The 26,067-nt window shown below is 37.0% G+C and overlaps 1 protein-coding gene across 6 annotated transcripts in view; it reads left to right on the plus strand.

Annotated features, from left to right (window-relative positions):
* Positions 1–26,067, plus strand: part of E23 (ABC transporter G family member E23) — a 272,552-nt gene that overhangs the window by 220,166 nt on the left and 26,319 nt on the right. For all 6 annotated transcript variants that reach the window (XM_069112852.1, XM_069112853.1, XM_069112856.1 and 3 more), the window contains 3 exons: positions 11,300–11,460; positions 15,213–15,382; positions 24,880–24,985. In XM_069112852.1, coding sequence (XP_068968953.1) covers positions 11,300–11,460; positions 15,213–15,382; positions 24,880–24,985 — 437 coding nt within the window. The remainder of the gene's footprint in view (positions 1–11,299; positions 11,461–15,212; positions 15,383–24,879; positions 24,986–26,067) is intronic.

A 26,067-nucleotide genomic window follows, 5' to 3' on the forward strand; every position in this document is an offset into this window, starting at 1 on the left:
TTCTCGCAAGTTTATTTCTGTAAATTTTTGTTTCGCAATTTGGAAATTTCCTTTTCCAAAAAGACAAGCATTATCGATCTTTTTAAACAAGTTTGCAAAGATTAATCTGCAATTGTTTTCCACCCCAAAAGAAACATCAGATACTACAGAGTAAGTTAAGATTCTTTCTCTTTTGTGGTGACAAGATTTCTCGTAAATTCCTCTTTGACAAAGAATTTACGCTTCGAGAAAAAATTTCGTAAGACGAAGATCACGGGCTTGTCACAAGGAAGATTCGAATCGATACCGAACGATTAGCTTCGATTGTAATTCAATTGTCGTTTCTCGCGACGCGCAGTTTCGGGGCGGGCTGATTCTTTATTGGGGTGATTGACTGCTTCTCGAAGGTTGATCGGTCCATTCTTTTTTCTTCTTCTTGTCTCTCTCTTTCTCTCTCACTCTCTCTCTCGTCGTCAGTCGTGAATTTCGAAAAGCCTATCGACAGAATGTGTTTGGTCTGTCGATGGCGCTGAAACACGCGCTCTGTCACGTTCCGTGTCGATATTTTCGGCCGATGAACGAGAGCGGAAAGAGGTGGTTCCTTCCTTTGGAATGCTTAGATCGATACTCGAGGAAATATGATTGCTTTCTGGAGAAATCTTCTGGAATTTAATCTTCAAAGGTTCGAGAAACTTGGTCGAAACGAAGTTTTCATAATAAAGAGGAAAACAAAAGAATTTTGAAGTTTTTGAGAAGCTGCACATTGTACGTTAATTAGATTTTGTTCGGATCTAAGAGGGAAATAACAAATTCTTGAACAAATATATAACAAGGAACCGAATATTAAATCATTGTTAATGTCAAATATTTCGTTAGAATTTTCCAACATCGATGTTAAAATTGTAGTTAAGAGAAAGGAATAAAAGAAACGTAACAAGGAAAAAGATATTATCATTCAGAATTGTAACTTACAGTTCTTATTTTCAAGACTAAAGATGCTCCTATTTTTCTCCCTCGAGGTGTTCGAATACCTTCGAACGAACGAAAAGTTGCGCACCTGTGAAATCAAAATGAGACGAATAATGAAACGAATGGCGCAACAAAAGAAAGAAGAAATGGGAGGGGGAAAGGTCAAATGATTACAAGTTCGCCGAGGGAACAGTCGAAATTCGTGGCTGTAATTTGCATGCACAGGAGGCGGGTTCAACGAACTCGAGATACTCGGGGTCAATTCGTGGAGGGACCCTGGAACTTCCTTCAACGAGACCTAACCCCGTGAAACCTCGACCCGGCATTGAGGCGATGAATTACGAAAATGATCGAGGGAAAAAAAGACGAGGAAAGAGAAGGAGCGGCAACGCTTACGCATCGCGGCCCAATTCCACCAATCTAATGAACCAACCTATTGTCCGTGAAGTTGCAGGAGAAATCGGAGACGTTACGCGTGGATAATCGGCCGAAAACCGATGAAAATTTTCATTTCGCGCCGCCTTGACACAGTAATTGCTCGGATTAAGCCTGCAGGAATTATGGCGAGATTATGTAAATTGTAAGTTAATTTTGGTACCGTGGAAATTTCGTTCGGCTGGTGATGCGAGAGTTTTTGTTCGACGAGATTGGGCGAATTTGAAATTGAAATTTGTGGTACAGTGAAAGGTGGGATCAGTGAGGTGGACAAGAATAATTAAAATAATAACCGTGGAATAATAATCACGAATATAATAATAATAATAACTAATATAAGAGTGGAAGGTGGAATTAATAAAACGGGCAACGATAACAATTGAAATAATAACGATGATGAAATATTAATTACAGAACAACAACTTCAAGATTCACTGTATTGCTATTTAACAGTATTCTTGTCTTTTCATTTTAACATTGAACATATATTCTATATATTCGTAAGTTCAGACACATTGTTTAACCAAAGTTAAAATTTTTGTCTTCTATTTTTATTCTTTTATCTACTTTTACCTGCTTTGTGTCAAAATATTCCTTCTTAGCCGTGAAATGACGTCACGCTAAGGATAAAAGTGTGCTTATTACATTACAAAGAACAATTTCTAAAAATCTACTCGCATACAATTAAAGGATGAAATTCTATAAGATACGATACTGCAAGCAAGATTTCATATTTAACTATTTCAAAGTTGGTTGATTCGCGAGAAATCGAAACGATAGAACGCTATAAGCAACGATTTCTACCCCTAATTCTACGCTTCAGTTTTATTATACCCAAGTTCTACAGCTCAACTTCGTGATGTGTAATGTCTATAATTTAGTTTCGTGAGCCAATTTTGAAGATTCGCGAAAGACCTAAAAATTATAACACCGTAACGATCGAACGATCTCTACCCCCAATTCTATGCTCCAGTTTCGTGACATCCGATTTCTGCAATTCAGCTCCGCGATAGCCAAATTCAAAGTTTCATCGACGATTGGTTCGAAGTCGAAAGATTCACGGGTGCTGGTGGAACGCGTCGATAAGTATCACGAAACGAACTTCGCCTCTCCTCTTCCCTTCGTCATAGGATCCCCCCATCGCCCCGTGTTCCGAACGTCTTCACCGACGGTCGTTCGTCGTGCAACGTCGAGGTTCAACGAACCCGGGATGACGTGATACTGCCATGTTGGGAATTTATTATCTGACTCCGTTGTCCAACGACCCCCGCTTTTTGTGTATCGCGACGCGACCGACCGTTCCTCTTTCTTAGTTCCTTTCCGATTTCACCGGGGGAGGATCGCAAGGCGTGCACGCGCGAACGTGGCACCACGTGGCACGCGGCCGCCATCAACGATTTCCCAACGGTACCAACCGCCCAGGAACACGGTGGCGAACAGGTTCGTGGAATTTCTTTTTCAATTCGAGATATTAGTAGAATTTAGTTGGAATTTAATCGAACATTCTACTATTTTTGATTCGATAGTCGGTTTGGAAATTGGTGTGTTAAATAGAGGCCGCGGTTAGTAGAATGCTGTTGCGATTACGATTGATTTTTTTCTGAATTGAAAGGAGTTTTTCGGCGTTAAGTAGGCACTTGAAAATGACAGGCTTTCTGAAGATTAATCGTATTTGTGTAAGAGAGAGAGAGGTGGATCGAAGGTTTCTTTGCGACTCGAGATACCAGTAGAATTTATTTGGAATTTAGTCGAAGGTCGTGCTTTTTGCGTTTAGGAGCGAGTTTGTTAAGTAGAGCTTACGATCAGTTCTGCAATACTGTTGGGATTACGATTGATTTTTTCTGAATTGAAAGCAGTTTTTGGGCGTTAAGTAGGCGCTTGAAAATGACAAGCTTTGTGAAGATTAATAGAGAGCTCGGTCGAAGGTTGAGACGATGGTGAAGAGATTCGTGAAATTTCTTTGCACTTGCAGATACCCATGGAATTTATTTGGAATTTAGTCGAAGGTCGCGTGTTTGAAAGTTGTTTCGCTAAGTTGCTAAAAGTTGAGATTAGTTGTAGAATGTTGTTGGGGTTACGATTCATTTTCCGTGAATTGAAATAAGTTTTTGGATGTTAAGTAAGTATTCAAAATTGGCAGAGTTTGTGAAGATTAGTAGAGAGTTTGATCGAAGGTTGGAACTGTGGAGAGCAGGTTTCTGAAATTTCTTTACGAAATATAATTCGAAATATTTTGTCGATTGTAAGTTGCTTCGAAAATTCATTTGAAAATTGAATACTATTGGATTAATATAGGGTTCCATCGAAGGTTTGTGAAGTTTCTTTTTATTCGAGATATTGGTGGATTTTATATAAAATTTTGTCGAAAGCTTTTTTTTTTATTTTTGGTTTGAAAATTGGTTTGAAAATTAATTTGTTGCACAGAGGTTGTGATTAGTTCTGGAACGTTACTGGTAATAATTTTTAATGGATCGTGACGAGTGTTTGAGTTTAATTATTTAGAAATTGCAGAGTTTGTAAAAATTAATAAACAATTCGATCAAATGTTAAAATGGCGATGAGAAGATTCGCGGAGTTTTTATGGAATTATAATTTAATCGAAATGGTTTCCAATTTGACAGTTGTTTTAAAATGGACGTTGTTAAACAATTTTTGATGAATTGAAATCAACTTGCCGTGTGTTGATTAATTATAAAGGTAGATCGATCGAAGGTTAGAACGGTGGTGAAACGGTTCGTGAAATTTGTTCGATATTCGAGACATTTGTAGAATTTCTTTCCAAAAATTGTTGGAGTATTGAATTTCCGAGTTTTTGAAATATTCGAATTTAAAGCTCGAATTGAAAAAAAAAGTATTCAATAGTTCATGTATAACAAACAGAATTTCTATAGAAAATTCAGCATTTAGCTGAGAGTATTATATTACATTTCACGTTAACTGAATGTAACTTAATACGAATTCGTATTTTCCCAGCAAAGAATCTTTAACCTTTACACAAACGAGCTATACTAAAGCACGTGGTTATACGCGATAGAATCGCACTAAGAATTTCAAAGAATTTTTCTAGCAATAATAAATGTTTCTCAGCTAATTAATCTCGCGTCAGACATGCAAACACAAAATTCTGATCGAACGTCTAACGTTGCATCGTAATGGCAAAGCATAGAAACTGCTAGGTTTTTAATTAAACATTCCAACTACGTATCTCTAACTGAGGTCGTTGACGTGTTTACGCGAAACATGATTAAAGGTCCTCTATCTGAAAAATTCACGACTGAAATTCCATCTAGTGCAGGTGTAGAAATTACCAACAGTACGATATTATTGATGTTTACTAGGAAATACTCAAGTTACTCGTATACAGCTTCTTCACTATCATAAGCAGCGTCGTGTTTCGTCAGTTTATCTACATACAAATAATGCCATTATATAAACGCTTTGTCAGGATGCTATAAGAATTTTGTGTTAATTATTTTAGAACATTTGAAAATACCGTAGAATAGTTCCACTTTTCTATAAAGAATCCAAAAAAAAAAAAAAATCGTATTCTATTAAAACGTTTAATATTCGATAATTTGATTAGAAATAGCAAAAGAACGCCATAAGGATACTACGTAAAATGCTATAAAGTATCAATGAGACACTAACATTATATAACATCGATAACACTGTGAATAACCACGTAACATTAATTCTACTGTAAAAATTCCCATCGCTAATTTTAAGAAGAATTATTAAAAATATCAAAACATTTTTACGAAAAATACGAAAACATTAAATTCTATGAGATATAGAATAATTCTCCACTTGGACTCGTCGTTCCGCTATTTTAGTAGAAACAACTCGTGATAACCCGAAACGTTTTCCAGAAGAATTTCGATGGGAACGATTCACTTCCCTCTTACGACGCGGCTTTCCTATTCTCCTTGGAAATCCATTGGAAAGTCGCGAGATTGATTCCGCTTATATGGGCTGGCGCGAGTGAAGATGTTCGCCGGCCGCCTTAATTGACGGCTCTGGCTTTATTCGATGGCGCGTGCAGCTTTCGAACGGCCTTGCAGAAACCGTTTTCCCGTCCCTGATCGCCTCGCAAAACATCCAGCCCCGACTGAAAGCCGATCGGATCGAAAGCTGTTCTCTCATCGCGTTTCTCGTCGTTTCACGGGGATTTCTATGAGTCCGATCTGGTTATACTGGTTCCTCCTTCGTTGGAGAATTATTTTCGAGAAGTACGAGGAACAGGGTTGCCGTGGAATTTTTCGAACTGACGTAGTCATAGCTTTGCTTCGAAATGTGTTTGAAATGTGAGGAACGTGGATGGTTTTGAAGAATCGAAGAGACATAAAAGCAGAAGTTGGTGGCTGTATCGGTTACGTCGATCGTCGATTCTTCGTTGGAATATTATTTTCCATTACGAAAGGAGAGGCTTTCCTTGGAATTTTTCGAATCGATGCAACGCCAGGTTTGCTTTGCGAGGCAGACAATGATCTTCGACCGAAGAATTTCCAATTGATGGACGATGCATGTAACGATGCGGTTACATTGAATCTTCTTTTGTTAGAAAATTATTTAGAATCGATGCAGTGAGTAGGTTTGCTTTGAAAAGATTTTTGAAACGCGAGCAGAATAATGGTTTTTCGTCGAAGAATTTCAAACGGAGAATGATGGATGTAGTTTGGAAGATGCTTAAGGTATAGAAAACGCAAGGTTGTTGTAATTCTTTGAAAATTCCTGGGAAATTAGTTTCGTACGCGGTGGAAAAAGATCCTTTGATTCTTTGATTCTCGAAATCTTTGAAGATTCTTGAAAAAGTCAACTAATCAAGCTAATGTAACATTATCGCGATTTCCGATAGAATTTTCGATAGAAAAGAGTAAGACGAATGCTATGTTTTATTCCATTGAATTTCATATAAATTTCTATTAATCAGAAACTAGAAAAATTAATTATTCAGAGAACTTATAAGTTACATCGGGTTTGCGATGAATCTATTTCCTCGTTAAAAGGCATTTACGATTTAAAAGCAATTGAAATCGATACGAGAAAAGTTTGGATTGCCCTCTCGCCGGAAGAATTTCGATCCAACGAACCGAGTGCACGCTTTCTCGTCTTCGAAATCGTTCAACTTCCACTTCCAAGTAATTTTGCATCGAAATGAATCGTCGTAAAACAATCGAGGTTGCCTCGAACGGAAGTTCAGTTTACCGTCTTGCACGGAGAATTTTAATGAAAGAACCTGCTATTACATTGCCTTTTAAAACAATCATAAAACTATTTAAATTGACTTTAGAGCTAATTCTACTACTTGGAATTTCAAATAAATGTCATGCCTAATCCATGTCCTAATTTCATTTTCTAGAACTGCCTTTTCATTAATCCTTTTACTTATCAACAAGAGGCGACATTTTACCAATTATTAAAACTATCGAAACTATTTTCAATTATCAGCTTGATTAAAACCGATTATTCCCGATTACTAAAATTATTAAAGGTAATTATCAAAACTATTGCAATTATTACAATTGTCCAGAATAATTAAACCTACTCCCAATTATATCCAATTTATTACAGGTAACCGTGTATTTCTAAATACACTAAAAAAGGCTTATTATTTAATTTAGTATTTTTATTTAAAAAAGATAAAGAAAAAAGGTATTATTTAAATTATTAAAATCATTTATTGGGAATTGTTTCAATCGCCAAAAACGTTCGATTCGATCATAGGACAGGATCGTAGAATGATCGAGACTTAATTTGTCAACTTGATAGGAATTTTAATTAAAGAAACGTCGATCGAACGGCCGATTCTCTCAGTTTTTCCTCTCATCGACTTTTTCCCCTCAAACGAAATTGAACTTTTACTCGATACAACTATTACGCCATGCAGTTTGACAACATAATTGAGATTAATACGAAGACCGCGCAATTTCTTCCCTGTACGAGTACGATCATATTAATCGAGAGAAAAACGCGAAACGATCGTTCCTCTTTGATCGTCCAGTCTTTTCTTTCTTCCAGGAAGACCAACCGAGCGCTTGCGAAACCGATATATCGTTTTATTAAACGTGTTCTCCCAGACGATGGTCGTTAAAGTTCTTCCCAAGTCGATGTAATTGAAATCGACACGAAATAATTTTGATTACCATCGTTAATGGCGGATAATTATCGACAGTTTCTTGCCAATTCAACGTCACTCACCGTTTTCAACGCGATTAAATTAACACGTTTCTATTTAGATGTCGAACTAGGAGCATTCGTTAACCAGTTGGTTTCTTAATCAGATATTTCTTTAGACACGAAGAATTACGCGAAATTAATGACAGGGAAGTAAGCAGATTTAGCTAGATTGATCTTAACTTTTGTAAATCGACGATGACGTAATGTGTTTGTAATGCAAGTGAAAGGGTCGCATAGGATGAGTAAGTTCTTAATTGTAGAATAGAAATGTTAATCGATACGTATTCGTCGGTTACAGAGGTTTGTAGGATTTTTCTTTTTTTTTTTTTTATAATTATTGCATCATGGATGTTCGAACAAATTCGTAATTTCGCGAATATGATTTTTAGGAAATGTAACATGGAGATTTATTTTAGCTGGTGAATATATTGTCACGTATACTTTATCTTGGATATTGTATTATATGTATTGTAAATATGGAATTTTGCAAATTTTAGCAGCTTTAAATCTTCTATAAATACATAAACATTCGCGATCTGATAGCAATATTTTTATAACAACTTTCGCGATATGATATCGCATATATTGTTGGAACCTTTAAATTGCATACTTTTCATTCTTTTCTAATTTGTCTATTATACCGAATAATTTACTGTGTATACCGTGTACGCTTAAATGCATAAATATCCATGATCCAGCAATTAGTGATTGATGTGTAACAATTATCAAATCGTACGATCTTCAAAAATTTGAAAAATAAAGAGAGCTAATAAAAAGCAAAGCAACGTTATAAATCGATCTCTCTTTCGAAAGTAGCAATAATAATATACAGATAGGAATTCTTAATACAAAACTGTTAGTAATAAAAATTCTACATGCAAAATATATTTCAAATATCATAGCATTCTAATCGTGTCTGTATTTTATAAATATTTATTTATTTTCATTTTGTATGTTGTAAAATGAGTTGTTAAATTCTTCTTCTTTCTTTTTTTATCTTTAAGATATAGTTTCGTCTTTTTTAGGCAGACAAAAGTTAGGTACATCTGCATGTAATTTCCTCTAAGCCACATGACGTTACAAGTGCCTAACAGATTAATCAATTTCACGTCGAAAACGTTTTTTATCAAAGAACCTACAGAGGCACAGCTGTTTTACGTGTCTTCCTAAGCATCTCTTTCTTGCCTTTCTCTTCGACGAACATCGTGACACGTTGCGAAACGAACTTTTTGCCAGCCGCAACTGGATGATCCCCGTTTTTGCGCTCGTTGAAATCTCCGCTGGTTTATTTTGAAATAAACTGAATTTTCATTTCGATTACACGTGCAGAATCACGGCGAACGTTTCTCGTGAAAATCGCACGCTATTTCTCGTTTACTCTCCACCGAATAATTTCCCAAACTGAATATCTGCTTTATTTATTGTTATATGAAAAAGCTTCTCGTGATAAGGTTGCTCCATTAAAAATAATTTTTTATCACCGTCACTCTTTATACGAGATTTTAAGATCATCGATATCATTATAGCCAGATCTCTATATCTTATTTTTCGATATCTTCGAAGTGCGTGAAAAATAAATTCAACGATATTGATAACTATACCGTCGTTGTTATCCATTGCCATCGTTCAATCTCGAGATATTCGCGTGTAAAAATTGAAATTAAAATTTCCCATAGATCTGTGCAGCGCGTTTATTCTAATTTTTATATCCAGACACGAATGTGCGAATCGATGAGCCGAGCTTTCTAATTATTCAGAGCTTTATTCTATTCTCTGTTCCACCTTTTTGAACAATTAAAATCCTTAAATTTGTCATTAGGTGGTATCGACAAAATCCGCAATCACTTAGTTGCCAACTCAATAATTCTCAAAACTTCTAACAACGCTATCGTCTCCTAAATCGATCAACGTACAATTTTCTCGTTTACCAAAGAAGATCGTTGTCAGATTCACACAAGTCGCTATTCTTCGTTTCGTCGAATAATCGTAACAGTGTGTGGCTACGTAAGACGTTAAGAATCGTATAGCAACCGAGAATAAGTTCGCTCAGAATCGACCAGTTTAACAGTGAATTTATGGTTTTACAGTGCCTGTAGTAGATCTGGTTCTAGTACACACAGGTTGCAGATATCGCGTCAGCAGGCGATTTAATGTTAAACACTGGAAGCACGTTTGGCGCTTGAAAGTTATGGAACAGCGTAGCTTAAAAACCACTTTATCTGGAAATGTACTAAATGTGGTTCGGACCTTTGTTACCGGTCGCCATTCAATTTGATTTGTTATTTTAGATTGCTCAATGTAATAATGGTCGTACGTCTGAATGTACTGCGAACGATGGAAAGTACTTGGATAGGAAGGAGAAGGAGGTTATTCCGATGAGGCAGAGGACGAGGAATGTGTAGGAAATTTCATTTGAAAGCGAGCCAGATCTTGTTCGACGCGGTCTGATTCGTGGCGTAACGCGTGTCGGTCTTTAATTACTGTCGCGAAATAGCTCCGATGGCACGTCATTGTTATTATGAAGCCGAGCGTTTGTCAGACGGTTGCTCTGGCAGCTGGTCGGTTCGCTAAAAGGTTTCGAAATCCTCTCCGATTGTATGTCAGAAACAAACTTCGTCTTCAAATGACAGAATTTGTCCGAATTACGTATTAAACTGTATAGAAAAGACGTCGAAAACTACCGAAAATTTTCTATGACTAACTGTGTCAGTGACTATGAAAGTGATTTCGATCGAGTATACAGGGTGGTTGGTAACTGGTGGTACAAGCGGGAAGGGGGTGATTCTACGCGAAAAAAGAAGTCGAAAATATAGAATAACAATTTTTCGTTTGAGGCTTTCTTTTCGAGAAAATCGACTTTGAATTTTCGCTCGGTACGCGTGCACTTTATCGCGTCTCGTTATAACGGATCTCACTGTAGATCGTTGTCTCGATGGAAAAATTAAAAAAAAAAATTTTTTATTCTATATTTTCGACTTCTTTTTTCGCGTAGAATCACCTCCTTTCCGTTTGTACCACCAGTTACCAACCACCCTGTACATTTTACGTAAAAATTCTCGCATATTGTCGTAACGTAGATCGATACGACGTTCAAGAAACGGAGAATTCGACTTCTTTTAGTTTCAGACTTACGCTATTTCGTAATCAATTTAATTTCGTAACAAATTAACTAGAATTCTGTTAATCTCCACTTATCCACTGAACCGTGCATTACGTTAATATTAATCGTCAAGTACTCGCATCTACTTTAATAGAAATTTTCATTTATGAAATCTATCTCGATACAAGATCTATTGATCTATCTTCGATCTATCTCGAAGTTGTATTTTAAAAAACTTCGTCTTTTAAAAAATTTATTCAACGCCTCGATACCAAAACCTTACGTTTCTACGTGATTCATGCGAAGTATATTAAACAGGTAACTGTATATAGAAGACGACAAAAAGTATTGCGTGAAAATGACAAACAAACGGATTAACGTGACGAACAAGTAAATAGAAAGAAATTCGAAACGACGAAGACGAGGTACATCGAAGAAGCGAGCTCGTCGATTAAATAAATCCTTCGGGAAACTTTCCCTTCGACCCAGACACATCGACGAGCACGAACCAATCCTATAGAGAGACATCTCCGCCAATTTTCCAATGGAAGATCAACAAAGGAAATTAGATCTCTATCTTTGAAATCGAAACGAATGAAACTAGAGCATTTCGATTGAACCTTCTATCGTTTGTTGCAGAGTGGAAAGCTCAGCGTTGCAGTTGGTGTACCCGCTGGATTCTCGTCCGGTGCAGCTAATCTTCCGGGGGTTGCAGGTGGTCAAGGAGAAACGAGCCCTCCTCCGAGATGTCTCGGGCGTTGTTAAACCCGGCGAACTTTTGGCCGTCATGGGCCCCTCAGGTAACGTACATTCATATTAACAAATTAATATTAACCCCTTTATAATGTAAGCTTGCATGAACTTGTTTGCATCAACTGTCTGATAGAAAAATTTCTAAAAGCTATATGTATCTATATTTTCATTATACGAATTTTCTTTACCATCGTGCGTCAAGTTAGACGTAGTTCGACGTCAAGTTAGAAATTAAGTTGGTAGACTGAGGGATGGATGAGGGTTAAGAATACTCCACCCTCTGGTCTCCGATCCCCTGAATCGGAATAATCCTTCAATCTCCCGACAGATTGGTTGTACGAAAGCTGGCAGCAATAGTTTCTCTTCTTGGCAGAATTGATTTAGCGATTGATCGAGAGATAAAGGAAATCTTCGTTGGTAGAGGTTTAGGAATTTTCTCTGCGGTTTAAGGGATTTAAGAGTTAAAAATGATTTTACGAATCGGTAGGATGTCATTTATTTCGTGTTATCGAATCCTCTATTGATGGATTGGGTAAATTTTACTTCCGAAAGGGGATGGATGTTTTATTAATGTTAAGGATTTAGTTTATCGAATTGAGTTTCTCGCTAGTCAAATTCTTTGTTAAAATCTGCGGCTTATTTTTTAAACAGTCTTCCGATATAAAGATATATGCAATGTAATGATTTTTCATGTGGAAATTATTTTTTGACGTTTTAACGTGCAACTGTATCGTCGGTTCAATTATTCTAGTGCGTGTTGTTATTTTTACATTGGACTAAATTCATCCATGCCGCGTCTTTGCCCTTTCCATCGCTTGAAAAGTAAACTCATAGGACGATCGTGACGCGACATGCATATTTATCACGACGTAGAACGATCAGCGCAATTTTTCGGCCAGAGAAAAATTTCGTTCTCCTCGTTTAGACTAATTGACCGTTTGTTTCGTAGCGATTCTCGCGAATGCTGATGACCCGATCGGGTTTCCGTGGCCCTCTATTGGACAATTTCGTGGCAGTTTGCGTCATTCGTTTATTTCGCGGCCTCTGCTTCAGCCATTTCGCGCTCGTAACTCGTCCTCCCCCTTCGCTTCTATTTGAGAACTTGTGTGCACGTTCGCCATATTTCGCAACGTTCATCAACGATGCCTTTAGCTACCGAGGACAAGGTTGGAATTAAGAGACAAATTAATGGAGTTCATATTCTTCATATTATATTTGGAAGTTCCAGAATATATATTTAGCAAGCATTGTAGGACTTCGATCAACCCTCTCTGAGTTCTGATTAAAATGATCAAAAGTCGTAAAAAAACGTCCAATTCCTCTTTATGACAAAAATTGCTCGTTGGTTGTTGTAAATGATGTAGAGAGACGTGTTTCTTTTCTTGTGAATATTTTAACTCATTTTCGTTTATTTCAGTAATTGGAATATACAGGGTGGTTGGTAACTGGTGTTACAAGCGAAAAGGGGGTGATTCTACGCGAAAGAAGAAGTCGAAAATATAGAATAAAAATTTTTTTTTTAATTTTTCCATCGAGACAACGATCTACAGTGAGATCCGTTATAACGAGACGTGATAAAGTGCACGCGTACCGAGCGAAAATTCAAAGTCGATTTTCTCGAAAACAAAGCCTCAAACGAAAAATGTTTATTCTATATTTTCGACTTCTTTTTTCGCGTAGAATCATTCCCTTTCCGCTTGTACCACCAATTACCAACCACCCTGTATTTTAGAACAGGCCATTCATAAACCATTGTCAGGGTTTATATTTCTGTTCAGAACGCGTTATGAAATTCATTGTGAAATTCATCGTACGCTATTAGCTATACATAAATATATTTATTTATTTACTAACAAATAATGAACAGATTCCAAATAATATATAATACGATACTTGCCAGATCGGATCTCTGCTTGCACCATATTTCTTTTATCCTCTTCACGGAAATTCGAATATGCAAAAACATCGATCGATACATACATAGGATTTGGTAGCAAACAAAAAAACTGAAATTCACCCTCCGCTAATAATGAATCGCTCTAATCGGTCCGATGATCGATGTATGCTACGTAACGGTAAAGGAAAAACTGAAATTCACGCTGCTCCAATAATAAATCGGAATCAATCAGAATCTAGAAAACAAGATCACCGCTCTTTGTATTCACCACGCGTCGAATGGTATCTGATCGCTATCCTAAGGGTAAATTCACGGCGGTTCTTCTATGTTTAAACGCGACAAGGATCGCTGGCTACGCGAGTATCGTGCCTTGGTAACAAGCGATACGCTGGCGCGATATTTATCGCGAGATTCGTCGTTTCTCCCCTTGATATTCGTTTAACAAGCCGCAAGCCCGCGTGTACGGGGCACGCGAGTACAAATCATCCGTGCACTCCGGCCGTTTCACGGTTTGTCGTTAACGTCGCCGGTCGAACCGAACGCGCCAAGCGTATTTCCACGTCGGACATCGTATATCTTGGCCGAATGGCGACGATTCTAGGAATAAAATCTACTATTCCGACCCTCGGCACGCTGCTTGTTCAAGACTTAAGCATTCAATGGGCGAACCTCGTCCAGTCGGATTACATACATTTTACCCTTTCGATATTGCATACGCTTTCCTGTCACGAAAGACTATGTTGCTTTATGTAGGTTTTCGGTTTCCTCGGTTGGTAATTGGTGTCAGTGATTTTCAGCTGGTTTCTTGGTTTATTTATGCTTGGTATTTCTAATGCAGCCATTCGTGCACGATTTTATGAAATAAGAGAAAGAGAGGGAAATATTTTCGATTGTTAATTGGTGTCGGTGGTTTTAAGTTAGCTGCCTCTGTTTATTCACCGAGCTATGTGATGTGTAGAATTGTGTGAAAGAAGAAGGAAGAAAGGAAGGAGAAGGGGGAGATAGATCAGTTAGTTTCTTGATTTATCGAAACTTGGAATTTTTCTGGTAAGATTTTGTTAAAGGGAAAAGAGAAAGAGAAATTTTTCCATTCGGTGATTTTAAATTAGTTCCTTCGTTAACATTAAATTGGCGAGATTTATTGTTAATGAAGCTAGGATTTGTGTGAAATTTTGTGCAATAAAAGGGAAGAAGAAAGAATGAGGAATTTTCTTCAGTTTTGCTAATTGGTGTCAGCGTTTTTCAGCTAGTTTCTTGGTTTATTTAAGTTGGCCATTTTTAACGAAGCTGGGATTTCTGTAAAATATCATGTGTTACATATTATGAAATAGAGAAGGAGGGATGAGAACATTTTTTTTTAGTCGCTAATTGGTGCCAGTAATTTTCAGCCAGTTTCTTGGTTTATCCAAGTTGAGTATTTTTAATGACGCCAGAATTTCTGTAGAATTTTGTGAAATAAAAAGGAAGGTGGAAGAGTGAGAAATTTTTTCAATTGCTAATTGACGTCAATGGTTCTAAGTTAGTTTCCTCGTTCATTTAAGCTCGACGATTTTGTGTAAGATTTTGCGAAACAAAAAGGAGAAATAGGAGAATTTTTTTAGTCGCCAATTGTAAGCTACTTTCTCGAGTTATTTAAATTTGATGTATTATTCAAATTTCGTACAACGAGAAGAAAGGCTGGGTGAAATGATGAAAAATACGAAAAGATGATACATATAACGAAATTTAAAAAATAAATGAACTTGATCCAAAGACAGTTTGCTTCTTCAAATTAAAGAATTAATGTCATCCGATTGTACAAGAATTAAAATTCAAATAACTTCCACTTGATATGATATAAGAGTAACATTTTCTGAACGTCTGTCCTTCCGATAAATGTAAATGTTGATTTTATTTGAACAGGTTGCGGCAAAACGACGTTATTGAACTGCCTGTCAGGCCGTGTAGGCGTGGACGGGGGTGAAATCTGGCTGAATCGTGAAAGGCTGACGAAAAGATGGCGCAGAAGAATCTGTTACGTGCAACAGCAAGACGTTTTCTTTCCCGATCTCACATTACGACAGACTCTCGAGGTCAGTCTACTACCTTTTATCTTTCTCAACAATCACGTCTCACACGGAATTAGTCGATTTACTTCAACGTATTAGCAAAATTTATTAACACGTCTACAGAATATCAGAGAATATTGAGAAACGAACGAATTGATTTGTTCAATAAATGAGAAAGTACTTTTACCACGGTAATTTCGTATGGAATTACTCTTCTTGTAGTAAAAAAATTGCTACATTCGCAGAAAATATATTAAAGCACGTAGAAAATAGCAAAGAATGTAAAAGTGGTTCGATCGATGAGAAAATATTTGTATCATAGTAATTTCATATAGAATTAAGCTCTTTGTTTCGAACTGTTATCTCCTTCGTAGAAAATATACCAATACGTTTACAAAATACTATGTCATATAAAAATGAACGAATGTATGGGTTTAATCGGTGAGAAATTATTATTATGACAATAGCTTGGCGCATTTTGTTAAAAAGAAAAAAAATTGATACTTTCGTAGAAAACGTGTTATAAAATGAAAATATAGAAGCGAAGGAATTTATCAGTTTAATCAGTCAGAAATGCTCGTTTCGTGCTTTCGAATGTATTTCATAGAACATAGAAGCATAAAGATGACTATCTAATCGAATGTAGTTGCGATCGTTCCGTGAGAAATAGGGAAAGAATCGAAGCAAAAGAGAAAAGCTTTGATATTTATATATATTTATATATTGTGTTCGTAGCGAAATCTTTCCTCGTAAAAGCGAGCAATTTCCATAAAACCGATCTTATCAAATGGCAAAAGTCTAAATATTTCCCTCGGCATAATAATGTAGCGGACCGATAAATTCCAACGATCACTCCATCGAACGATAAAACCGATGGAACGAGTTCCCATTAAACGAAGCCCAAAGATCCCTGTCATAAAACCCATCGAATTTGCATTCGTGTACGCGATTACGAAAAAAATGCCGGACCTTTTCTTTAGGCTCTGAACGTGTCATAAAACAATAGATACTAAAAAAAAAGAAAGAAGTATTTATCCTTCAAATTATAACGAAATTCGATTCGATCGTGTGTTCCATGGAGTTTATTTTTAATTCGACCAAATAAATTTCATTAATCCTATACTAATTAATAGTACGAAGTCTAATGTAAATCGGCTAAATTAACACGAAATAATTTCGATTCTTGCGATAGTAGAATAGTAGAACGAGGAAATTATTTCATTAAAATATTTTATAATTTGACGTAAAATGTTTACTCCTGTCATTAACAACAAGGATAAAGAATTCGTTTCTCAGATCTAATTTCTTATAAATTCATTCAATCGTATATTAATACCACATCGGACGTTGATTACTGTACTCTTCTATGCTAATTTATTCTTAGCGTTCTTATTTACGGCGAAATAATGATTCTTGAAAATATTACATTCAATTCATTCGCGTTATCTTTCTTTGTATCGTTTGATTCATTTATATAGAGAATATATAAAATAATAACTGTTCTACAGCGATGAAAACTAGTCATGTAGTCGTCAAGATAATATCGTACGGAATATCCATAGTTCATTATAATTGAATAGAAATTAATCAGAATACAGCAAATTAAATATCTATTCCCAAACAAATAAACATAATATGAATAATACTTTAATTAGAAGACTTTAGAAAAAAGTACTCGTATCTAACGTAAATATTATAATATAATAGAATAATATAAATAACATAAATAATATAGAAACAATATAAATAACACCTAGAAAGCGATATTTAAAAGCAATTTTCCGATACATCGATATTTTAACGTAAATGACGATACAAGTACCTCGTCAGAAAATAAAATAAAATAAAAATGAATCTTCATTATATATATATAACAAAGAATATATATACCAAAAAACAAGGATCAAAGTGAATTAATAATCGACAAATAATCTTGTTACCGTCGGAAGAAAGAAACGCTTCGATGGCAGAGAAACTCGTAAATCGTCCACATTTACCGCCAGACGAGAGCAAGTAGAAACAGAGAGACATAGTCAGACACGCTAGACAAGATCGGCCGATTCCGGGGCCGACTGGCGAAATAGGAAGCGACTGATTCTGGCCCGCGGTGTTTCCCTGGTTTCCAGGAAAATCGGCACGCTGTGTGCGTGCCAAGTTCCGCGCGAAATTTATGAAGGCTTCGCGACAGAAAATTAGGAGGACACCTCGGGCGCGGGATCGCCTGGAATGCGGGCTACAAGCCAACCAACCAACCGTTGCATTTTCGCGGATTTAACACGCTAGGAAGGTGTCGCAATCGTCCATTAGCGAATTCATTCAATTTATTGGGGATTTTAGATTTTAGACTGTCACAGCGAACGTTCGTATGGACGATACGTATATTTGTTATTCTTCGGATTTCAATCGCGTTATTAGTAGGTACGTTGCGCTTTGTTTTGACGTTTCATTTTCAAGTTTGGTCCGAACAAGTGAACTGGAATGTTCACGAAATTAGACACATAAATTTATTGTGTTTCACTTTAGCGAGATACTCTTTCAAATTACAGACACTTTCCTGTGTTACGAATTGCAGTGAAGCAAGTTTGCTGATGCTTCTTACTTTTCACAGTACAAACAAGGAATTCTTAAAAGATGTTTAATGGAAATTACCATACTCCTTAGATCGTCGAAATAATAGTATAGCGGTTGGTTGTAACCTTCTAAATTTATTTGTCGAACCTTATATTCGTTTTATCGTTAAACTTATTAACATCGTATAAGGGAAATTGTTACTTTTGATCGGGAAATTTTCACGAAAGAGAATGTACCACTAACCAACTGGATTTTTGAAAATGTCCTAACTACAGTAGCTACTGGAGTAAGTAATTACCGTTTAATTTTTCGCGAACCAACCAATTAACCTTAATAAACTCTGTCCTCCTCGTAATCTACGTAACAAAACAGTCACGTAAAATTTCCCCAGCGCAGAAACGACGAAAATTCTTAATTCTATCGTTAGAGGACGATCTAGAACGACTAATATTTCATTCTTCAAACGATCGAGCGATCAGTCTTCATAAACGTGACGTTGATCCCTTTGCGCTTCCAACAACGAAACTGCCAAAAATAAAATTTCTTTAAGCACAGAAACGAAGATAGATATACGTCATACGTGTCGAAGAAACATTCACGGTAGCAAGTACGTACGTAAGTACTCGAGAAACACATGTGTGTGACACACGAAACCGATCCAACGGGACGTTGGCCTCTCGATTATGGCAAGGGAGACAGGAGTTGCCCCGTGACAAATAGAGGGTGGTAGGAAGAAAAAAGAGATAAAGAGAGGTGAAGAAAGAGAGAGAGAGAGAGAGAGAGTTGTGGTGACGTCATAACTCGGTCAGTGAACCGCCGAGCGCGTGTCTTACGTGTTTCAAAAACATTCGGCGCCGTCTCCCTACGTGCATAATACGCTTAAAGCAACCGCTGCCATCGTTTATCTCGCTCTTTTTTTTACCTTCTCCGATTCTCTTACTTTGTCGTGTCACGTTGTTTTCGTTCACGGGCTCGTATTTCTTCCTCCTCGTGCCTTTCTCTCGCCGTCAACGTATCCCTGTCACCGTACTTACAATTATGGACGCGCCTTTACGCCGACTCTCCACGTTTTCTCCTCCTCCTCCTCCTCCTCCTACTCCTTGTAGATATTTTAGCCGATTGTTCAACGAAGATAATCGAGAAACAAAAACAAACGCAATTTAGTAAGGTCTTCATTTTTGTGCCGTTTTGGCTCGTAGAAGAATTTTACAATTTTGCATCAGTTTGTCGTTTTCGGATATTCTGTGTATCGCCGATCTCATAGAAAACTGCCTTGAATGGGACAATGATTTTTTAGACCAGTCACCTCTTTATTGAACTCAACTTTGTCAAATTCTACTCTGTCGTTCTAATCTTTTATCGTATTTTCTATCGTAGTATCGTATTAAAATATTATTCATAAGATCGAACAGCTTTACCAATGGTACCAATGGAACCAAACTGATTTCAGTTTTCCAGATGAAAGTGGAAAACTACGTATTTGATTACAACTTCCATCCTTCGTTTCCTAGAATTTAAACCATCTAGAAATAATTCGTTTAATTATGTCAATCGTGTGGAGCTAATCCTCGACTCGCCTTGTCTGCTTAAGAAGTCGAACAAGCCTGAATAATATAATATTCTACACTTTGTCCCCTTGACTCCGTCATCCTCCTCTCGAAACGTCCCATTGTTCTCTTGTTCGAAATCTTTTTCCTGGATATTTATAAAATCGATACTCTATAGATCGATCGAAAAGCTATTGAACGAATGGTTCGACCACCTCTCACTTTCCCTTTTCTCCGCGTGCAGCGTGATGGCCGACACATCGCCGTCGTTCTATGGAAACCAGCCGGCGGAGATGACGTTCACGGTCGTGCTCCGTTCTGGAGCAGTCCAGTTTCCTGCTGGCCGAGAGACGACCGCTATACCCGCAGCGAAATATCGTCGGTCGCCACTTTCTCTCTCCGCATAACGGATCCTCTTGTGTAACGGACTCCCAGCCGTCGAGAAAATGGCACGTTCGTCCGCGTTGCCCGCCGCGGCCAAGGCAGGGTGTGTCGACCGAGCCGACATCCACCTTAAGCCGCGTGCACACGAAAATAATTCAAAAATAATCTGACCACGCGCGATGAACTAACAACGTGACTAAGGAAAAGTTCGATTTTACAAGCCGTTTATCTTGTATCCGTAAGAGATTGGAAAGTTCAAAATAATGAAATTGCACGTGATATGCGAAAATGTATCAATGTCCGACATTGATGGCAACGCAACTAAAAAGAATGTGGAGATTTTTCAAAGTTTACAGGGAAATCTTGCTGGGTCATTTTCAACGGCGTTATAAGGCTGACTTAACGCAAGATACGCCACTATTAGCGAAAGCAGTACAACTTTCCGCCTACAGCGTCACGAAAGAACCGAAGATCAACCGATACTGTGAAACTAGGGCCATGGTGGTATAAGTAATAATTTTACCCTCTGACGCAAAAGTGATGCAATTATAAATATAGCGTTCTACATAATAAAGATAGAAACATAATGTAGACCTTCTGTTCAATAAGCCATGCAAAGTAAGATACACACTTGTTACGATATAACTGATATGTATGGAAAAATCATTTTAGTTGCGTTGGTGGAAATGTGAATTTGCATAAATATCGGTGTGATAATTATTACAATTTTCTAGGGTGAAGTTGCGTACGAAAATAGCGAGTTTGTGTTTTCTTTTTATTTGCAATTGATAAATTAATAAATGAATAGAGTGGACGCTTTTGATAAAATTAACACATGCGCAACGAAGCGGGTTCGCACAATATGCCGCTGCTGGTGACGGCAGCAAATTTGCAGAATTTTGCGAAGAAGACTTGTGAACGCGAACATGTGCGCGTCATATATAGAGCATAGAGCGCGTATAGAGAAAAACGGCACTCGTGTGTTAATATTATGTATGCTTATTTTATTTAAGTCATAGCATTTTTAAATACAGTTGTTCAGTTGTTTGTTAATTACAGTTGTAATATTGTTGTTGATACAGTATACCCGTACTCAGGTATTTACTAAGGGTTGTTTGTTTCAGAGTAAAAATTAGAAGAATTTTTCTTCTCTTTTCTTGAATACTGAAAGAAAATTGAGGCAGATATCGATAAAAATAGATTATTGTATTTTTTTTCTTTTGAATGATAGTACCATAGTTTCCTTACAACTTTTCAAAAATGGCACACTAATATCAATGGAAAAAACAATTAGTGTATGTTCTGACACAAGCAGATCCAGTACGTACTACACAGTCGATCTAAACTAGAACAAATATTTTATTGAATTCTCACAGCTTTCTCTCGTAACACATTTTTCTAAAACACCATTTCTCCCTATATATTATTCAATTTTCCGAAAGAAAGGATAAACCGTTACCATTTCTCCCTGATCGTTTTTACGTTTCCTAAATGAAAAAGCCAACGAATCAAAGTTTCCTTGATTGAATCCCCGTACATAGTCGTCGACGCATTAATCAAACCGTTTCCGACGTAATATCCGCGATAATAATATCCGCGAGTGCTGTTCCAGTCGCCGTGTAAATTTTCGCGAGCAACACGTCGATCACCAAGAGATGAGAGTCGAGTTTCCTTTCATTAAGCCTAATGCTTAATGGTTTCGTTCGAGCGGAATTTCAAATAGGCGGCTAGAAAACAATGGGCTGTTTAATTGGCTGCTTTACATTGATTTAAGTTAACCAACCGCGTCGACCACCATTATCGGCAGTTTCATATAGTTGCGCATACTTTCGTCGAATGATTAAGTGGAACTATTAATCAGGCACATAATAGAATTTTAAAAGCCCACCAGCGAGGCATCGAACGCCTGATTCCAGCCTTCCATTCGAGCAGAAATACGAGTCAACGAGGCTAAGGAACGATCGATTTTATTTATCGTTGGGCCTTAGCGATCGAAAATTATTCCAACTATCGTATTCCATGTAAGCGTTTCCTTTCGAAAACGTTTCTATCGTGATGGAATTATATTTTCTATTCGGTAACTTGCGCACGTATTTATCTACGTAGTAATAAAGAAACATATAGACACGTGTATGTACATAAAAGTCTATCAAGTTACTAAGGTATTTGTGTAAAACATTTATAAATACGATCATCAACAATGTAGATAGAAGACGAAATTTTTCGTGCATTCTATGAAAGAGTTATTCTTACTCAAATTAATCTGCTATATTAATCTTCGTATAAAATTATACTTAACAATAAATATCTCGTAGTAAAATGTATTCTGTATAAACATTGAAACACGTAAGGGACTATAAGTTACGTTAATGTTAGGAAACTATATATTTTGTTAATATTTCATGCAAGCGTTTGTCCTCTCGGTATCGAATACGGAATATACTAACTTTCCTACGAAATTTGGTAGAATTTTATTTTAGTCGAAATAGCCTTGTTACGTGGTGCACGAAGGCTTTCTAAACTGACTGTATATAAGTTTTCCTGTTATCGGGATATTTTTATTTATTTGAAGGGTTCGTACGATGAAAAAGTGATGTAAATGTACCTTCTGCCAAGTATGAAACATATTGAACACAGAGTTTAATTTTGGTGCACCTTTTCTCCGAGTTTCCTATTCGTCAACCTTTATCCTGCATAATTAAACCTCCTAAACTATTTATAGAAAGCGTCTCTTCAAAAAAGAAACACAATGTCCCTTAATTTCCAATTTTGATCACACAGCTAACCTGGTTCTGTCTTTATTGAATTTCTAATTCCCTTCAAGGAATGTGTTTTCGAAACACGACATGACCAACAAGTCAAAACCTACAAAAATTCCACTGCACGAATTAGACTTAAGAATGAAAGATAAGATATAATTAAAAAAAAAAAATCTAATATAACTGGACGTCGCTTGAAACTCCAGTACATGGAAAATAAAACAAACAGCTTGGAATTCATTTTGTTTTCGGTTGGTGAATTTCTCGAATTCCAGGACAGAATCCAGGAAAAATTTCAAACGACGTTCATGAAAGAATTCCAAAGGCGGCAGAGGCCGCGCGTTTCCCTTCGATACTAACACGCTTGTCCTCGCGTGTCCCCGAATTATCGAATGCACGTGAACGCGTTTCAAGACGAGGAAAGTTCATGCGCTACGTGCAGAATCGCGTAAGACCGATGGTGGCTCTTTCCTGATCGAGCTGTCGAAGGTGTAGCTCGTTACAACCTGACACATGACACGTAGCTTCCTCCTTCGCTGCGAAGTTCGCAGTTCCTTCGTTGCATAATTCGTGTGTTGTCTAATTGGCAAGTTGATGGTAAGATCGTCGTTGGGACAGCGTTTCTGGTTTTCCATTCAGATCTTCCCATTTCGCTCGTTGAGCACAGATGTTGCTTCGAAGCAACGTTTTGCTTGTTTTAATAAACTTGCATTATTATTGAATTCGATTTTTTAATATTATGATCTGCAGTTTGTTTCTAGTTTTCTAGTTTGATTTTCTTGTTTAACTCGCGAAGCACAAATGTTGCGTCGAAGCAACGTTTTGCTTGTTTTAACGAACTCGTATTTACTTGAATTCGACTTTTGATACTGTGGTTAGCAGTTACGCCAAGTAGACAGTGGTTATACTTTCGTAGCTACGTATTCCTTTACTCGTTTATATTTTGTAATTTCTCGAAGTTGTAAAAGGTTGGAGTATTAACTTGGAAAAGTTGGATACACCTTCTAAAGAGATAACAGTTTTATGTCGAACTTTCTGTTTAACTCGTTAGGCACAAATGTTGCGCCAAGACGACGCTTTACTTGTTTTAATATAAACTGGTTTTATTGAATTCGATTTTTAATATTGCGGTTAGTAGTGTGGTACTTTTCTAAGTATTTCTTTCTCATTTACGTATTATTATTTTATGGACTTTTAAAAAGTTGCAACGTTAACTTCAAAGGACCTTCAAAGGATTAACAGGTTTAAGGAACTGTCCTCGAATTATTGAAACTCTTTCTCCAGTCAATTTCATCAAAAGGAAAAATTCCCGATAGATACAAAGAACCACTTTAGAATTATCAAAATAATCCATTGATCCAAACCCATCGATCTTTAAAGAATCCAGAATAACCAAAGAATCATTCACAAACCACTGAAATTCTTCCTGCAAAAATTCTAAATTTCATCAACCCCCCCAAAATATCAAAAATACTCAGGAATCAAATCGATTGAAAATAACCAAGAAGCCAGTAGATCCAAAGAATCATCTACGAATTATGAAAATAGCCTATTCATTCAAACCCATCGACCTTCAAAAAATTCAAGATAGCCAAAAGATGCTTCTCGAACCACTGAAATTCCCTCTTCCCACAAACATGTCTTTAAGAAGTTAAAAACGATCAAAGATCCAGCAAACGGAAGAAAATCCATCGTTCAAACGACCAAAATTTTCTCTTCATTTACCAAACCTACCAACCTGAAAGACTTTCAAAAGCTTGAAAGAATCTACGGAAAGACGAGACTAGGAAACAAAGTGACGACCCATCCGGATCGAAAAATGGCTTGTTGGGTGGGTTTCGCAAGGAACGTAACGGCTGCTGCAGCACGTTATCGTAATTGATTTAACGATCGCGATTACGAGCGGACCGGTGCATCCCCGGGGGTACGTGTCAGATGGTAATAATAGACACAAAGTGGGCTGGATGTTACGAAACGGAAATGCACGTCCACGCCGCCGGCTTTTGCTTACATTGCTGTTTAATGCGTAAACGGGGCCGTGGCTTGGGTTAAAAGGCGGTCTCAACTTTCCGTAAAGTCCGCCACGATACCGATCTTCCTTCTCATCGTTCCTATCTACCGTTTTCTGTTGCACGCTTTCGCCGATTTAATCGTCGATCCGACATTTTTCTCTTCTTTCTCTTCTTACTTCTTTTTTTTTCTTTTTTGATATTTTTTTGTTTCTTTCGATCTGACAGTTCTTGTTGTTCGTGTGTTTCAGTACCAGGCGAGGCTCAGGCTTCCGGACACGTTCTCGCACTCCCAGAAGATGCAGTGCGTGGATCATATCATCGAGGTCCTCGACCTCGCCGCCTGCCAAGACACCAGTGAGTATAGATCGGACACGATCGACGGATCGTGCCAAGCCCCTGCGGTCGTTCTCTACGTGGCGGCCTGCTTTTGCGCGCCACGGTGTCTCACTTTATTGCATTTTTCTTCTTTCACCTTCATTCGATCGTTTTATCTTTTTATTCGGTCGTTTGAAAAGACTTACGATATTGGATTGGGTTGCACACGAAATGATTATATCGAATTTTCGTGTTTGACCATCGTATTGAGGTTAGGAGTCGTTAAAAGGAGTAGGTAATCGGCAATTTTTCGTAGAATGAATTATGGATTTAGAATTTTGTCGAATTTCTTAATTTTACTTCTTGTTTATTTACTCTTTTTTGTATAATGATTATTATAAACAAATTTACAAACGATATTTTGATGTCGGATTTTCGTTTTTGACTATCGTTTTGAGGTTAGGAGTCGTTAAAAGGAGTAGGTAATCGGCAATTTTTCGTAGGATGAATTACAGGTTTAGAATTTTGTCGTATTTCTTAATTTTACTTCTTGTTTATTTACTCTTTTTTGTGTAATGATTATTATAAACAAATTTACAAACCATATTTTGATGTCGAATTTTCGTGTTCGACCATCATTTTGAGGTTAGCAATTATTGCAATGAATAAATAATATATAATTTTTGGTAGGAATTTTATAGAATCTTACTGAGGAAAATTTACTGAATTCCTTACTTTTCTTTCTTTTTTATCTGATTGTTCGACGATGCTTGTTATAAACAAATTTACACACGGTATTCTTATATCGAGTTTTCGTGTTCGACTATTATTTTGAGGTTAGGAAAGCGCACTATTTCACTTGATTAATGGTAAAACTATCTGAACGGTTAAAATGGATAATTCATAATTTTATAGATTTAGGATTTTGTTGAATTTCCTGGTTTCCTTCTTTGTCTTTTTATTAGATCGTTTGAATGTGATTGTTATAAGTGCACTTGTAAGTGCGCGATACATTCATATCTAGCTTTTGTATTTGATAATAATTTTAAGGTTAACAAACTATGAGATCTTAAAGTTACATTGTACTTGATTAATGCTAAGAATATCAGAAAAATATTCTC

Source organism: Bombus flavifrons, chromosome 5 (assembly GCF_040668555.2).
Source record: "Bombus flavifrons isolate JBK064 chromosome 5, iyBomFlav1_principal, whole genome shotgun sequence".
Lineage (NCBI taxonomy): Eukaryota > Metazoa > Arthropoda > Insecta > Hymenoptera > Apidae > Bombus > Bombus flavifrons.